At 43.6% G+C, this 17,820-nt stretch overlaps 1 protein-coding gene across 9 annotated transcripts in view; it reads left to right on the top strand.

Moving 5' to 3' along the window:
* The window catches only part of TTLL6 (tubulin tyrosine ligase like 6), a 38,218-nt gene that overhangs the window by 1,486 nt on the left and 18,912 nt on the right, over positions 1-17,820 (top strand). For 3 of the 9 annotated variants that reach the window (XM_083469573.1, XM_083469572.1, XM_083469571.1), the window contains exons 2-10: positions 2,822-2,920; positions 6,497-6,733; positions 8,927-8,964; positions 9,990-10,108; positions 10,228-10,358; positions 12,410-12,566; positions 14,284-14,427; positions 15,730-15,815; positions 17,301-17,526. In XM_083469573.1, the coding sequence (XP_083325699.1) occupies positions 2,822-2,920; positions 6,497-6,733; positions 8,927-8,964; positions 9,990-10,108; positions 10,228-10,358; positions 12,410-12,566; positions 14,284-14,427; positions 15,730-15,815; positions 17,301-17,526 (1,237 nt within the window). Of the gene's footprint in view, positions 1-24; positions 124-641; positions 752-2,821; positions 2,921-6,496; positions 6,734-7,168; positions 8,965-9,941; positions 10,109-10,227; positions 10,359-12,409; positions 12,567-14,283; positions 14,428-15,729; positions 15,816-17,300; positions 17,527-17,820 lie in introns of those variants that run through there. The other 6 variants (XM_083469579.1, XM_083469577.1, XM_083469574.1 and 3 more) reach the window with 5 other exon arrangements.

The raw sequence follows: 17,820 nt of genomic DNA, 5'->3' as shown, positions 1-17,820 counted from the left end.
CCCCAGCTCAAATAATCAAGGGAATTATAGTTTGTTTAGGGTGGTGGGAAATGTCGCTTTGGGGGTCGACTATAATTCCCAGGATTCTGTGTCGCATATCTGTGTGACTGCTTTAAATCTGTGGTGTGTATGCGGCCTTTGTACCCTAGACACTGGATTTACGTACTAAACAAGCTATAGTTTAGGGCCCCACTCTCTTCCCCCCCCCCATTCACTATTAATATACTTCTTATTTGTATTTAAGTTCAAAAATTACTTTATATATATATATTGCTATGCGCAAATGGCTTTAGATACCTATTAGGTCCATAAATTCTACACAAAAACCAGCAACAATTTATTGTTGACAAAGGACAGCTAACATAGAAAGGGCCCCATTACCTTCAGTATCTTAGGGCCTCGTCAAACCTAAATCTGGCCCTGCCTCCCACCCTTACACTTAGCAAGTTGACAGCCTTTCCCAAAGCAATTGCTTTCCTCTTAATATATACTCACTATGTTTTTATTGCTCCCCTTCATATATTTCCTTCTTTTAACCAGAGTGGAGCCATGACAGTTTCCCAGTTATTGCCTTACCCAGCCCTTAGTAACTCAGATCTGATAGCGCCTGCTAATTTATGTCCCCTAACTCTTGTCTCCAGCCCCACTTTCACCAGAGGAAGTCATAACAGCAAGCCCTTACAGATCCCATTATATATTTCCCAAGCCTCCCAACGTTTAAAAAGCACTACAGAAATCACAGCTGGTATTGGTACGGTATTTCCCCTCCCATCTCTGTGTGACACAATATAACTTAGCAGAGGTGGATTTAGGGGAGCTTGACTGGTTTGGGCGCGAACTGGGCCCTGAAACTATGATTTAGAATAAAAATGGCTTATTGAATATTTACAGATAAATTGTAAACAGATAAGAACACTGGCAGGATTGTTGTAATAACCTGCAGTTTCATAAGAGTTCATATTTTAAAGAAGATGAATAAATGAGTAAACTAAGTTAATTTGGATATGCAGAAGATATAGTATTAAAAATAAATTTAAGGAACCACAGAAAGAGGGGGAAGGAAGTTAAGCTTTGAAATGTCAAAACGATTGTAAATTGTTGTCAAATTAGTGAAATGTATAAACTTGAAAAGTATAAATAAATAAATAAAATAGAATGGAGCACAAGAAGCAAGGGGGTTGCCCCAGCCACTCTGGGCAGCTTCCAACATATATAAAAACATTAAACTTTTATTTTTTTAAAAAACAAACACCTATACAGTGGAGGTTTTCAACCCTTTTTTAGTCCATGGCTTCCTTGACCAACTACATTCTTTCTATGGCACCCCGGTGGGGCTCAGGAGCCCAGTTATGTCACCCTTCGCCTGCAGAGCTGGCAGCCTCTCACCCTGTTTTGAACACTTTCCCTTGTGGAGGGTTCCCTCAGCCTCCTCTCCCCTCTCCTTGGGAGTCCTCTGGGCAGCCGCTGCTGCCACCCCTGGTCTCTGAGCTGCCCCCCACTGCTCCAAAGAGAGGTGTCTCCTCACACTGCCCCACAGGGGCCTGGGACCTGTCTGTCCATTCCCAAGAGCAAGGGCTGGTGGACAGGCTAGCTGGGCTCCCTCACCTGCTTGCTTGCTTGCTTGTTTGCTTGCTTACTGGCAAACCAGCACCCCTTGGTCAGCCACAGAGGCACCATTCACCTGCAGAGCTGGTAACCAGGGCTGCTGCAACAAACAGTCACACAAGCCTTTGGGAGGCAGGGGCACGAGAGTGCATCAGAGGAGGGAGGGAAGGAAAGAGGCACACTGGTTGAAAACCACTTCTATACAGGATTGCCTTCAGACGGCCTCAGAATTGAATAACTTCATACCCTCCAAAATAAAGACGTGTGGGGCATAAACAGGAAAATTATCATTATGGAACGGGACGTCCCTATTTTCATAGGAGAAATGTTGGAGGGTATGCATCACATATGGTTCTGTGCTCAGTGGCGTAGCATGGGGGGAGCAGGGGGGGCCGGCCGCACCGGGCGCAGCATCTGGGGGTTAGGGTTAGGGGCGCAAATCCACGGGTTAGGGGGCGCAAATTACTTGCCTTGCCCCGGGTGCTGGCAACCCACGCTACGCCACTGTCTGTGCTAAAGCGCGAAGCTAAGAACATGGGAAACCGAATATAAACAAATGATCTGCTTAGTCATGTGTGTGTGTGTGCGTGCGTGCGCAGAGCTCAGGAAATTATGGGCTGCATAGTACACTCAATTTGTATTTAATTTTTACATTGTCATGCAGTAATACTATTGGATTTGTATGATGTGTGTAGTTTTTTACCCATTTGCTTGCTTAGTGGTGAAGTAATACTTTGTTATCAATTTAACTGTTCAGCTCGTTTATTCTAATATAAAGCTGCAGGATTTGCACATCACACACCAGGAAAACCTTTCTTTATCCAAGCAGTTAAAATGTTTTTTAAAAGCATGTTTTACTGAGTTTCCAAAAGTAATATTGGTAAGATACACTTTCAGTCTTTTTTTAAAAAACAAACTTTTATCATTTGAAAATTGTGAACACGTGATACGCCGTTGGCAGTCTAGTATCAACAATGCTCAATAATGGAAAGACAAGTCCAGACAACCATTAATGAAACAAACAAACATTTCCCTGGTGACAGTGGGACAGATTCTGCTGGCTTTCCTTCATAGTGTATCCACTGATTATTATTTTGTAATGACTCCTGATTTGTGCCAGAGTCTGTCACTACTCCAGTCTTGTATTCAAAGCTGTTTGTTATCTCATTGGCTGAGACTTGTACTTGTGTTTTTTATATATATATATCTTGCTTAGAGACCTCAAGATGGCAACTGCAACAAGATATTCTTTGCCTTATGAACAGATCTGGGAAGACCCTAAAGTCCATGATGAGGAATGGAGTCAGAGGATCAGGTTCGTTTTAGCAAATGCGGAGTTATGCATATGAGAGAGCCTCACAGTTGTAAACAGCATTATGTTTAGATTAACATCTATTTGCTCCCTTATCTAACATGCTGTGTGTTTTTTCCCTGATGGTTTTTCAACATATTGGGAGTCCAAAGTTATATACAGTACCACTTCAGGTGACTACTTTAAAAATAGACTCCTTTGCCAGATGTTAGCATTTCCCCCCCCCCCCAATGTCCTCCAATTCCAACAGCGTTTAACCAGATATAATTCCTGTTTATTTAAGTAGCAGTTACTTCCAAATATGTTCAGGATTGCAGCCTAACAGTGCGGTCTTATACATACATGTCAGAAGTCCTGTTGAAAGCAATGGTGCTTGCTTCTGTTTATTATTGTTTTTGCTCTGCAGTGCTATAGTTGCATGAAATAAAATGTCAATTGCATTTATCCAGAGTGTTTGTTTGGTATTCAAAGCTTTGTCAAGTTTGAGAGCAGTTGCGACAACTTTTAAGAATGAAGGAACTATGCCTTTTCAACTCTTTGCAACTTCATTACTATTTAATATACTTACTATAAGAAATTCCCTAGAGAAATTAACAATTACTAATTCTGGCATAGATTATTGCAACTCAGGCCAATATCTATACTTTTTAACCTTTGTATTGCATTGTATATTTCAAAATCTCCTTGTTCAGGATGAAATACTACTGTACTAGTAAACCATCACACAAAGATAAGGAACCGTCTGCTCAATAAACGTCAGTGAGCTTTTAACATGTTCTAATTGCAATTTAGAGCTTTGCAGACAGTGTTTGTGAGCACAAACCTCTGACCATGAATGAACAGGACTTGGGGCAAACCAATTTGCTGGTTTTTGATACCAAGCTTGTAGTAATTGTTTGGCTTACTGCAGGTGTTGATGTACATTTTATTAAGAATGTATTTATATTGTTGTGGATTGCACTGAAATTTTTAATGAGGGGTGTTATAGTAATCTTGTAAATCAGTGGTTTTGAACCAGTATGCCGGGGCATCCTGGGGTGCCTTGAATGGTGGTCCGGGGTGCCATGGGCAACACTGGCCTCTGTCCCTTTTTCCTTCCCTCCTCTGATGCCTTCTCATGTCTCTGCCTCCCAAAGGCTTGTGTGACTGTTTGTTGCAGCAGCCCTGGCTGCAAGCTCCGCAGGTGAATGGTGCCTCTGGGGCTGGCCAAGGGGTGCTGGTTTGCCAGTAAGCAAGCAAGCGGGCGAGGGAGCCCAGCCAGCCAGTCCACCAGCCCTTGCTCTTGGGAATGGACAGACAAGTCCCAGGCCCTTGTGGGGCAGTGTGAGGAGGCACCTCTCTTTGGGGCGGTGGGGGGCAGCTCAGAGACCAGGGGTGGCAGCAGCGGCTGCCCAGAGGACTTCCAAGGAGAGGGGAGAGGAGGCTGAGGGAACCCTCCAGAAGGGAAAGTGTTCAAAACAGGGTGAGAGGCTGCCAGCTCTGTAGGCGAGGGGTGATATAACTGGGCTCCTAAGCCCCAGAGGGTTGCCGCAGAAAGAATGTTGTTGGTCAAGGGAGCCGTGGACTCAAAAAGGTTGAAAGCCTCTGTTCTAAATGAATGAATGAATCAGCACCAGGATGCACAGTCCTTTGGGGGACTTGGGCAGAAATCTAGCTTTCTCACTCCAGGCACTTCCAGACTGTCACTGTTGTCGGGTCGGGTTCAGTCACGCCTCAGCAGATTCAGATTGCACAGTTATAGCTACTTGTGAGATGTTGTGCAACAAACCCGCTTTCCCCCAAAGATTGGACTTTTGTGATAAGGAAAATGGCAGGAAGGTGCACTGGAAAGTGTAGGAAAATCCTTGCTTTTATGCAGCACCATCTGACCTCCCCACAAATAAATGAGAAGGAATGCGTATTAAATGGCCAGCAGCCTAATCTCGACGCAGGATGAATGCTAAATAAACAGGTTGTCCAGAAGTGAGCTCCCTGTCCTATGCTTCTTTGGAAGAAACTGCAAGGAGGCAAGAGCTCCAACCTTGCTTTGTCCTGTGCAGGACTTGTCTTTTTCTGTGTGGGGCAGGAGAAGGAGGCCTGAGTTTTGTTCTCTTCTGCTGAAGGGGGGGGGGGAGAAGCTAAAATTTTTAGTGTTATGTACTGAAGTTCTCATCCTGGGCCAGCAGGGGGATACTGTAGATAGTTTTCACTCAGGTCCACATATGCAAATGAGGGATTGAAAGTGACGTTCAATGATTGGATAGTTACAGAAAATGGTTACTGTTGCATTCTAGTGGAGCTCTATATAAGCAGGCTGGCTGAACCCTTCAGTTCAGTTCTGTTTTGGCTGTGAATAAACAAGAGCTGTTTGAAGAATCGCTATGTCGTCTGACATGTTCACCCACAACTTAACATTTACACTTCACTTTGATTTGTTTCAGGGCTTTCTGCTTCTGCTTATTAAAATTAATATGCCCTTAATATGCTCTGTGAAATCCTTCACACCATCACATGTTAGCATAACCTCTGCTTTAGGCAAAACAGTTGGGTTTTATTTGCCAGACCAAGCCTTACAACACAGAGGATCTCATTTACACAAGAACTCTAAAACGCCTTGTTTTACAAATTCAGTAATATGCCTCCAAATCAGCGTTCTGTTCTTCCCTATCTTTAAACTTCTGATCATCCAACTATTTTAGGAATGTTTTTGAAGAGTGGGGATTTTAAAAATTTGTTAGGAGTTGGTTGACCTAAAGTAGAACTCCATTTTTTTCTCCACAAGGTTTCTCTATCCAGGGAATAGCGGTGTGAATAGCTACATGTCAGTGTGTCACTCTTGTTTATCCAGGTATTTTGAGGGTCCTGCTACAAAGTTCATGTAGATGATCAAGTTAGACTAACTTTTCTGTCATACAGGGTCTGGTTTCCTAGGAGAAAAGCATGTTTGATGGGGTACGATTAATATCAACCCCACCCATGAAATGCACAGATCCCAGATAAAACATTTACTGTATCTTAACTTCCCTTTGAACTGCTTGCTTGCAGGAGAACTTGAACTGTTAGATTCAAGTTTCATCCTGTAGATTCGATAGACCCAGGGTTCTCTCATTCAACTTATCAGATGTCAGTACTGAGGTGGCATTCAAGTGAAGTGCATGTTCTTTTGGCCTATAACATTGCACTCTAGGCTCTAAGGAGGACTGAACCCATAGAGATGAGCAGGGGTAAGCTATTTAAAAAGCACTGGCTGTCATAAGGAGGATACTTATAGCTCTAATGCCTGTGTAGGGTGAATTCAATTTATGCTGAACATGACAGTAAAAGGACCGAGAGTCATAGTACATTTCTTTGTCCATTCACATGGATATCATTATTAATGGAAAGAGAGATGTTGCGTGACTACACTTGCCTTCTGATGGAGGCGATCTTATCAAAATACAGAGAAATTCATATAGGTCCAGGCAATTAAGGAGAGATAAACAAAGACATATTAATATGTCTTTTTATTTGCTTAACAAGGAACTCCTTGGACCTGCAGACAAAGTGGATAGGAATGTGGATCCAATTTACTTCTTTGCCTTTTTTTCTTTTTACGAACAGGATGAGGGTATCGGATTCAGCACGAAGGTATGGTTCATTTCACACAGAGAGGCAAGAGCTGGAAGAGCTGGGTGAGAAGGATGTGTCCGACTTAGAGTTCCTTTCAAGTGGCCTGGAAAGAGAGGAAAGTGCATTGGACGCCACGGATCAGGAAACAGCGGTGTGTGAAGAAGAGAGCAGAAAACTTTTGTGCTCCGGGTCCAACACCGCTGTGAAGAAGAGAAAGAAGAAAAGGAGGTTAGAAATACCGTATTTTTTGCTCTATAAGACGCACCAGACCACAAGACGCACTTAGTTTTTGGAGGAGGAAAACAAGAAAAAAAAAATTCTGAATCTCAGAAGTCAGAACAGCAAGAGGGATCGCTGCACAGGGAAAGCAGCAATCCCTCTTGCTGTTCTGGCTTCTGGGATAGCTGCGCAGCCTGCATTCGCTCCATAAGACGCACACACATTTCCCCTTACTTTTTAGGAGGGAAAAAGTGAGTCTTATAGAGCAAAAAATACGGTAAGTATTGAAAGCACTTGCGGCATCTGGATGGGGACAAGGAAATGTAATAAAAATATACGAGCCACTAACCAAGGAGGCATTGCAAACTTTTGTGGTAATAATGAGAAAGGGGAGGGGTGTAATATAAATGTAGTGGGAGAAAACCAGGTGTGCTAAGAGGAAATTAGTAAATGAAAGAGCATATATTAATATAGCTCACACCAGGGGTGAATCTTCTATGAAACTATTGAAATTTAAGTTTCAGGGTCCCTAAACCTGGAGGGGCCCCAGAACTTACTTTAGTCCACATTGCTTAAAAGAATTGGGTCTAGTAGACCCAAATGAGTCACATACTCAAACTGATTAATTGTGTGTGTGTGTGTATAAGTCAATCGCACAGGTGTGGTAAAGGTTGCTGTAAACAACCCCATTGAAGAAGATAACAGTGGTTACCCAGACCTTGTTGCTGGTTGCAAAGGGGACCCCATAACAGTTCAAGCCCCCAAAATGTAGGTCCGCCACTGCCTCCTAATCAATCATGCCAGTCCATTCTGAATTCTCAGCATGCATATTGATATATCCTTAACTTAGTTTTTCATTTACATGTTTATCCTCTGAGGTAGAATAGGCTGAATAACAGGGACTTGTCTGGGGCCTTCCTGTGAGTTTCAGTTCTGAGTGATGAGCTGAATGCAAGTGTATCATTCAAATTCAACTGGCTTTCCCCACTGGTTTTTTTTTTCATACAAAACAAAAAACCTTCTGCTCTCTATAGCAATTTCCAATCTGTCTGAGGTTTGGCTGTTGGCAATCTAGCTGCATGCCCGATTGGCCTTACAGCAAGGCAGCTTCTCTGCCAAACGAACCGTACTGTTTGTGGTTCATCTGATACCTCAACCCAAGGCCCCGGGAGTCATGTACTCACTTACTCTGAGACTGCAGAGATCGGCGAGCAAGCAACTTTGAAGTAAATCTTGATCACTGCATCGCTTTTAGTCTCCAGCTATGGTGCTATACCCTGGTGCAATCATGCAGAGCCAAGGGGGAACGCTCTGCACCCCATCTGAGAGCAGGAAGCTTGTACACTTTACTAAACTTCCACCAGTATCTGTCACTGTCTGAAAAGAAAGCTCGTTGCTGGTTTTAATTCTAAAACAGTCCTGTAATTAAGCGTTTTCCTGATAGCCACAAGATATAAGGAATTGCATGCAGATGAGAAAGGGGGCTTGTGGGGGAATGATGGAGCACTCCATTGTTCCTCTGTGCCCAGTATTGAAATGTAGTGGGTTGCTACAGGAGAGATGGAGCTCAGCAGACTAATAATAATAATAATAATAATAATAATAATAATAATAATAAAGCTAAAGCTTTGCAGCTTATTTGCAAGACTTTTTAAAAAATTGTCAATATCATATTGTTATGGATATACTGACAGGCTTCTGAAGGAAAGGGTCACAGCTTTGTGCAGCCATTCCTGGGGTCATATGCAGGAGAAGCTGAAGATTTCTGTATAGCAGCAATTGTCCTGACCTGGCATTATATTTCTTGCTGACATGACATTTGGTGACTTACTCAGACTGCTTAGAAGCCAATTATTTTGTATATTTTTTATTTATTAAACTCATTAGACTTGCAGCAACACACCCACAACCCCAGTGGCAGACCTCGGGGTCTCAAATTTCAGCAGCACCCTGTGCAATGCCAAACTTCAATGCCCCCCCCCTCACCACCTCTCACCTTCCAGTTCACATCATCGTTATGGCGCCCCTATGGCGTTCCGTGAGTTCATAGGCAATGTGGTACTTGAACCATCTACACCTGGAGACAAAGGCTTAAATCTTAAAAGAGGTCCCGGAAGGTACTCAGGTGCTTTGCAATAAGACCATGAATTGGTTTTGCCTGTCTGCCTCTGTCTTTCTTCTTCTTCTTCTGTTTTCCAGATGACCAGTGATAAATCTGACCAACTGCAAGTACGAGAGTGGTGAGTGCCCTTCTTTGTCCCCAGCTGTGAAATAATAGAATGGCTTTATTTCTCAGTCACCGTTCTAAATAGTGAGAAAAGCACCATTTGCACTAGGTGACTGCATCGTTTTTAGTCTCCAGCTATGGTGCTATACTTAAATTGGAATTTTGTTAAGACCAGATCTTTTTACCTATATATATATATATAGAGAGAGAGAGAGAGAGAGAGAGGGTCACAACTGTAGTTGAAAATATACTTTGGTAACAAACATATAAGTTAAAACACAGTCACATACTTTGCATTTTTTGAATTATCATTACTTAGGGCAGCCTAATGTTTGTCAAAAGAGCTTTTCTTTGGCATATGAAGTGGAATAAGGTAAAGGTAAAGGGACCCCCTGACCATTAGGTCCAGTCGTGGCCGACTCTGGGGTTGTGGCTCTCATCTCGCTTTATTGGCCGAGGGAGCCAGTGTACAGCTTCCGGGTCATGTGGCCAGCATGACTAAGCCGCTTCTGGTGAACCAGAGCAGTGCATGGAAACACCGTTTACCTTCCTGCTGGAGCGGTACTTATTTATCTACTTACACTTTGACGTGCTTTTGAACTGCTAGGTTGGCAGGAGCAGGAACCGAGCAACAGAAGCTCACCCCGCCGCGGGGATTCGAACCGCCGACCTTCTGATCGGCAAGTCCTAGGCTCTGTGGTTTAACCACAGCGCCACCCGCGTCCCTTATGAAGTGGAATATATATTATCTAAATAAATAAAGGCTAGGGTAGGAATTTGCAGGGGGAAATGTTATGATACAGAATAAATATTACGTATCTACCAACTGTATCTTGGCATCTTCCAGGCTCAAGCAAATTATCGTCTCTTACATTCATTCCATGCAATTAAAATATGTACAACTTAGCGGCAGCATTTTAGATTTAGATGTGTATTTGATGTGACCCTCTGAGTTGAACAAGCCTCCCCACCCGATGTTTCCTCTTGCAGATGTATCTATTAAATGCTGATGACACCATTCTCTCTTCTATGATGCAGTGCGACGGGCTGCTATGATGTGTGGCCTCCGGGAGGCAACTGAAGTTGATGATTGGACTCTGTATTGGACAGATTTTTCTGTCTCACTGGAACGGGTGCTAGAAATGAAAACTTACCAGGTACTTGGTGTTCCTTCTGAAGTGGTGGAGCTAAAACGTCCACCTTCATTTTTTCATTCATGAGAAAGATCCGAAGGCCTAGACAACAATCAGGCTTTTGTCTTGGACTCCTTTTCTAGAAAATAAACCATTTCCCTGGGATGTTGGAAATCTGTAGGAAGGATCTTCTGGCCAGGAACATGGGCAGGATGCTAAAGCTTTTTCCGAAGGAATTTAACTTCTTTCCCAGGACCTGGTGTCTTCCTGCTGAGTGAGTCTTTCCTAAATCATTTTCCATCTTGGCTCGCTTCCCCTCATCATCACAGAGATTGAGGAATCCGGGTGGACACAGAGTGGAGAAGCAAAGTTGGAAGGGGACGACGACTTTTGTACAAATGGTTTTTAAAAACCGTTTTATCAGGTCTTGTCTGGTAAAATGCCACCACCACACTAAGGGCACATTTCCGCTTGTGCCATGCCTAGAAAGTGGTTTTCCCCTTACCTCACTCCATTCCAAGGGAAAACCCGCTCTTTAGCTATTGATCGGAAGAAATGGAAATCTGAAGAAAACCTAAATTGCCATTTGCTCCGACTGAGCGCCAAAGAGCAGATTCCCCTGGGTGGTGGGGAAGCAGTGGAACAAGAGGAAGTGCAGATAAGCCCTATGTAGCTTATCATAAATGATTCTGTCCTGTGGAAAAGCTCTTCTGGACACAGCCTGAGTGGGCTGTGTGTCTTGTCCATGGGCCACTATCTCCCTGCCCACCAGATCAACTGGTGAGAAAAATGGCACATCTTCTCTGTAACTTGTAGAGGTGGAATGAACCAAATGAATGCATCTGAGCGTTCCTCAAACCTTCATACAGACACTCTTGTAGGGTTGTAACCTTTTCCTACAGGCAGGGCTTTTTTCAGCTGGAACTTGCCGGAACTTAGTTCTGGCACCTCTCAGGTGGGCACCATCGGCATTATAAGAGAGCGAGGGAGGCGTTCATAATGAACTCCAGCACCGCTTTTCCTAGAAAATAGCACTGCTTATAAGGAGAGATGCTGCAGCCCCCTAGCCATTTTGATTGGTCTTTTCTGCATCTTTTTTCATCTCTACATTATCCATTTTCAGATGCAGGCATCATTATCTATGTGGACTCAGGCCTGGGAACCAATACAATTAAAGGGTTGTAATGAAAGAATGAGGCAGCAGGAGAGGGCAAATGCCCTTCAAAAAGTGGGATACCAAGAGATGGGACTTGGACCCCTTATTTTAACTGCTGCCCAATGTTACCAACATTGTTTTCAGTCCTCGTCAACTCAGGATATGGAGAGAAAGCCTAGATGCCAGACTCAGTTCTGAAAAATGCAGCATCCTTTCAGTGCCATATTTAGCAGGGTCGTTATTATAACAACAACAACAATTACTACTACTACTACTACTAAAGCATGGTGCTGATAATAACAAGGTTGCAGGTTCGATCCCCGAAAGGGACAGCTGGATATTCCCACATTGCAGAGAGTTGGACCAGATGATCCTCAGGGTCCTTCTCAACTCTGCAATTCTGTGATCCCTACCACTACTGCCTATATTCATAGAGGTACCTACTGAGAAGATCCATAAAAAGCAATAGTACCAAAATGAATCATTGTGAAATTAATATGGGGGGGGGGAGTAAACTTCATCCTTGCTCCGGGGGCCATATTACCAAAGTCCACCCCGATCCTTTAATGCAGCCTTGCAAAAACAATAAAAACAAGTGCCTAGTCCACAGCAATTTGTTCTCGTCTCTGTTCTTCCTCCCCACACCAATATCTATATTGCAAAAGTAAAAGAGGTCCAAATTTTGTCAAAGGTTTCTTTTTCGCTAGAAGAGTATCTCTTGCCATAGATGAGCAGGTGAATGATTATTTAAAAGATCCTTGGTTTGACCTGCTGAAAGGATGCCCTTTAGCTTTAGTCTGCATGTGTATCTCTGAACTGACAGTGTATGTGAGAAGTGTGAACTTTCCCATAGCTCACTCATTAAATGTGGTTGCTGCAAGATATTGCCAGAGCTATTGACACCATCTTGTTTTCCCTTTAACTATCTGGTCATCACTGGGGTTGGTGAGGAACGGAAGGATGAGGGACCTGAAGGGAAGTGGTAGCAAAAGTTTCTTCTGAATGTCTTGAGAGAGAAAACAAACAACCTTAGATCTGGGGTGGTTTGTGATGGTATCAGGCCTATTTCCCATTAGTATTGCTACTTTAGCTTGAACTATTATTATGCCACTGTCTGGTACTACATCAAATGAGAATGTATATTTTGCTTTCCTCCTCACTGCTCTCAGCTATGGAGAACTGCAAGCATTTGGCAGGTCAAAAAAACACAAAACCTACATCTGTAAGCCAGACTCTGGTTGTCAAGGCAGAGGCATTTTTATCACAAGATCTGTGAAAGATATCAAACCTGGAGAGGATATGATCTGCCAGCTCTATATCTCAAAGGTAACCCCTTTTATTAGTCTTTGAAATGGGCTGCCTGTGTTGCTTGTGTGTCCCTTTAGATCAGGCACAATTCTCATAATCCCTGACCATTCAGCATGCTGGCTGATGGGAGTGATGGGAGTCCAGCAACATCGGAAGGAAACAGGCTCCTCATCCCTGCTCTAGTCATTGGTTGCTGCAATACTGAAGATGTTCATAGTGTTCTATTTCAGGGAAGTGCCAATCCATCGAAAATAATGTTGATCAGTGAACCAACTCTGAGAGAAGGAGTTGTTTTGAAAGGGTCCTAACATCCAGCACCAAGAGAGAGCAGCTGCATGCTATCAGGGTGAAAGATGCTAAGAGGGGGACTGAGACTGGGGAGAGATTTGGGAATGGGAGTGCTCAAAAAAGAAGGGAGCTAAAGGAAGGGGAATACATAGGCAACACACTCAAAAGCAGGAGTCTTGGTGAAAGTGGGATAAGGCAAAGAGACTGTGATGGGATGACTTTTTATTCTAGAATCCATGGAGTACTTGATTTTTCTATATAGTCCCCACGCTATCCAGATCTATTGTATATTTTTGCCCCTGAAAAGTGCTTATTGTAGATTGGTTCTCCATTACCCAGAAGTGTGTCCAATTGAAAATGGATGTAAGTGGTCCCAGCAATGGTGGGTGCATCCACACCTGCCCAATGATGTTGTGGGTGCATATATAGCAAGATCGCAATCACTGCCTCCATTTTCATTCAGCCAGGACATGATTCCTTTTCTCTATGGCTCCCGATAGCAGGATTAGGCTGAAGTTGCAGGGGTCATGATCATTGGTGTTAACCATTGGGGGGGATGGACCCCTTAACAGTAAGTTTTGGTTTGGGGAGAAAACAGGTAAATAAAAAGAGAATTTTATGGATGGCAAGATCCAGATTTGGGACAAGTACTCTTTGGTGAGAGAACCCCAGCAGAGGTTTAAAATATACAGCAAAGTAAAGTGTGGAAATACAGGATGTTAGCCCAGGCTTCCTCAACCTTGGCCCTCCAGATGTTCTGAGACTACAACTCCCATCATCCCTGACCACTGGTCCTGCTAGCTAGGGATCATGGCAGTTGTAGGCCCAAAACATCTGGAGGGCGGAGGTTGAGGAAGCCTGTGTTAGACCTTCAAAACAGTCAGAGCAGTTTAATAATGGAGCCAGTTACCTGGGAGTAATTAGTCTCTTCAAGCAGAGGCTGGACAGCCATCAGCTGAGGTCATTGTAGGTTTTCTTCATCAAGAAGTAGGGGATTGGACTAGATTGCCTACAAGGCCCCCTCCAACTCTGCTTATTAGCACAGACATTTCCTGATGGTTCCCAGAAAAAGGTCAGATGTGAACCTCCAGAGAAGGGAGTTCTAGAGTTCGACTAAAGCTGTGCCTCTATTTGTAACATTCTGGTGTGAACCTGGAACAAGGGTGGGGTTGAATCAGTCAATGCACACAGTTGGAATCTCTGTGAAAGAGAGAAACTCAAGCCATTTTGGCCTCCACGGGTTAAATGCAACATGTGAATTAGTACTCGGAAGGCTTTAGGAAGCCAGTGAACCTACCCTCCCACAGCCCAACACAATAGTATAATAGTGGCTTTTATGTGGTTTTCTAGGCAATGTTGCATTCTCCAGATTTATCAAACTACTCCTGCCCCTTTAGATATCTGATTTAAGAATTTTATCTCTCTCCCTGCCCCTACCCTGCCACAGCCTTTCATCATTGATGGCTTCAAATTTGACCTTCGGATTTATGTGCTGGTAACATCATGTGAACCGCTACGGGTTTTTCTTTATAAAGAGGGCCTAGCGCGCTTTGCGACGTCTGCCTACTCGGACCCATCACACAGCAACTTGGTAAGCAAGGGAGGCTCCTGTTGACATGACCAAGCACGCTTGTAAGAAATATTGACGGCTTTTGGTTCAAACCACATAATTCATCAGGTGCTTCCTCTGTATTTTCCAAGAATTAATACCCAAGCCTTGTGGTATCGAAAGGAATGCAGCAATGTCGTAAATAACAGCCATAAATCATTGAGGGGTGTGCATTCATAAGGAAGCATCTCACGCAGCTGGTTTGATGAAATCAAAAGTGTGGGAAACGCCGGTACCTGCAAGCAGAAGAGTTCTTTGCAGCATTCCTCTAGCTGGAATGATGGAGCTGCTTTGCAGATCCCACTGTTTGTTTCTTTGTCCTGTGAAATAAGCATCACTATGAGGAAATGCATGGGGCCAGGGGGTACTAAGGGATGCATTTTGTGAAGCTCAGAACTCCTGCACCGATTTAAGTTGGGTTTTTAACATATTTTGTACCTTCTGTCCCTTTGAAGCCTGCACAGCAACCTTTGTCTACAGAGCTAACCCTGAAGTTATTTGTTAATGTTAGTTTTGAAGAAGCCTTTTTAAAAAAAACAAAAAACAGCAACTAAACAGCTTGGGGGGCGAGGGGGAATTTGGAATAGAGAAGTAATAGAAGGAAGATGTTGCTTAAGCCTTTTAATGCCCACTACTTCTCCATTCTAAATCATCCCTCCAGCCTGCGGAGTTCCAAAAATGCATGTTTGCCTGTGTTCTGTTACATAGGTTTGTGTGGAAGATATAGTCATGCCCTAAAGGCAATCAGGAAGTCTGAGGCCACAACCAATTCTCAGGCAGAGCCTGGTTGTCTGTGGTTTGATTAAAATAGTCTGCTCTCTTTATTGTCCGAATAGAACAACAGCCACCTTACTGAGACGCAGGAGGGGGTAATAATTTTGTCATTTGCCTTGGTTTCATTCTGAACTGTATTTTATGAAGAACGTCTGTGTACATATTGTTATGTATTTCATTTTTATGATTCTATGAACGTGACATCACTTTCCTTATGTGATCTATTCTGATTGAGGAGTTTGGAGTCCAGAAATATTGAAAATACCCCCCCCCCCAACCACCACCATCTAAGAGGTATGTGCTCAAAATTCCAATTGGAATTAAGGAAAGTGATGTCAGCTTCGTAGGTCCAAAAGGGATGTAAAGGCCATTCAATATACTGTACACAGCCCGGTAAAGGTAAAGGTGCTTCCTCTCTGCCCCCCCCCCCCCACATCCTGAAGAAACAGCATAAGGGAAGCAGAAATCTCTCTAGCCTCATAACCTGCTTGTTTGTTTAATTATTTACAGGACGACGTCTGTATGCACCTGACTAATTATTCAATTAACAAGCACAGCGCTAATTTTGTACGAGACGCAGACTCTGGTAGCAAGAGGTACAGAATGTTTTCTAAAATAATCACAGCTGGGGGGCCTGCTCTCATGAATCTTTATGGCCATTTCATACGTGTTTAGGAAACATTTCTCCAAATTCAGCTGCAACGTGGCGCATTCTCCATCATTAGGTGAAATAAATCATTTAAAAAGCTCAGATGAGTAACAGCAGGGGGCCTGGAGCAGGCGAGAGGAGCCTGGATTTATCCCCCCCTAAAGGAAATACAAATGAATTTGTTGCAAATGGAATTGCTGGATTGCCGCCCTCTGTTTTATTGTTTTCGGTGGGTGTAATTAGCCTCCCCTCTAAATCTTGCGCAGAACGGTCAGTTCGATCTAATTATTGTTGCCTCGATATTTCCCCCTCTAGAATTTCTTGGCTTTTCTGTTGATCACTAGCGCTGTGTTAGTCTGCTGGCTGAGGCTCTTCTGCAGTGCTCTGCCCACTGCGGCAAAGGCTTGATATGCTTTTGGTATTTTTCCTGAGTATTATTGGGCTTTCCCAGTAAGCGGCTGAAATATCAGCAGTGCAGCCTGACTTCTGCAGTGTTACGCTGAGCTGCTGTCCAAAAAACGGGGTCTGCAATGTGGCAGATCAAGAGACAAGTGGGAGGAGTTACTAGAACAGATGTCCCTATAACTCCAGTGCCAAGGGATCACTGTCAGTGCCCTGATTTGTTTTTCCATCATATCTGCTCACACTCTGTCCTTCTAGTTTTCAAATGTTTGGCTAGCAGCTCCTAACCTGGCAGAAAGATAGCTTTAAAACTCAACTTTTCAAAGCTTTTAGGAAACTCGTGTCCAAGTGGGGGAAAGCATTTACAGTAATCTATTTCTGAGGTAGGCATAAGAGTTCCATGGTGCTTTAAGATGTGGTCTTAGAAACAGGAGTTCATTCCAAATGGCTCTCGCCACTCCCCTGTGCCATGGTTAGTGAAAGATGGGAAGTGGTTCTATGGCCTAGATGACCCTATGTTGGCCCCAATTTCCCCTGTGGATTAAGCATCCTCCAGAGTGTCCCCTGTAGCTCTATCCAGCCTATCTTCAGGCTTTGGGCCTGGCTTTTATTTATCTCTCTGTTGGTCTGACTAACAACATGAAATGTTTTCCTTAGGTAATCCAACATTGCAGGGGGTTAGACTAAATGACCCCTGAACTCCGTTCCAACTCTACAATTATGTTATTCTATGAGCAATGTATATGAGTTCTCTGTACCCTTTGGGAGAGCCCCTCTCCCAGTATAATCACCCAGTCTTCAGTCTGGATGGGTCAAAACTGTCAGAAGGATGGGCTTTCTCGCCTTTCCCTTTGTTTTAGAAGTATTAACTGGTAGCTATCCAGATTAATTAATGTGAAGGGGAAAGTTGTGCAAATGGTCTTAGCTTACGGCTGCAGCAGCCCAACTTGCTGCGGATGAAGAACAGAATGCAAGTCCTTCAGGTATGTTCTCTCTCTCTCTCTCTGCCCCCCTCCCCAATTTTTTCAAGGAAGTTGTCCACCTTTAATGAGCACATGGAGCAGAATGGCTATGAAACGGAACAGATATGGAAGGACATTGAAGATGTTGTCATTAAAACACTGATATCAGCCCATCCTATCATCAAACATAACTATCTCACTTGCTTCCCCAACCACACCATGTGGAGTGCCTGCTTTGAGATCCTGGGATTTGACATTTTGCTGGATCGAAAACTCAAACCGTGGCTGCTTGAGGTATGTCCCAACAAAGCAAATGGCCCTGAGCTTAGATTCAGAAACGTCTGAGCTCTCTTTCTCTCTGCTATTATTCCCAAAATGCATTGGTAAAACCCACTTTGATCTTTCCCCCACCTTCCCTCAGTTGCTCGGGTGCCCCATGGCAATTCTTCCAAGCATTGGGATGCCCAGCAGAGGGCGTTCGACTACAGGAAATGTATTTGGAGTTTTTTTTTTTTTTAAAAAAAGAAATCACACTTGCCCTTGCACGTTGGCGTTCCCAACTGGGAAGACAGTCAGTTGGTTTCATAA

This window comes from Podarcis liolepis (assembly GCF_965112155.1).
Source record: "Podarcis liolepis genome assembly, chromosome: 13".
NCBI lineage: Eukaryota > Metazoa > Chordata > Lepidosauria > Squamata > Lacertidae > Podarcis > Podarcis liolepis.
The sequence above is the reverse complement of the archived record's forward strand: the minus strand, read 5'-3'. Positions and strand labels throughout refer to the sequence as shown.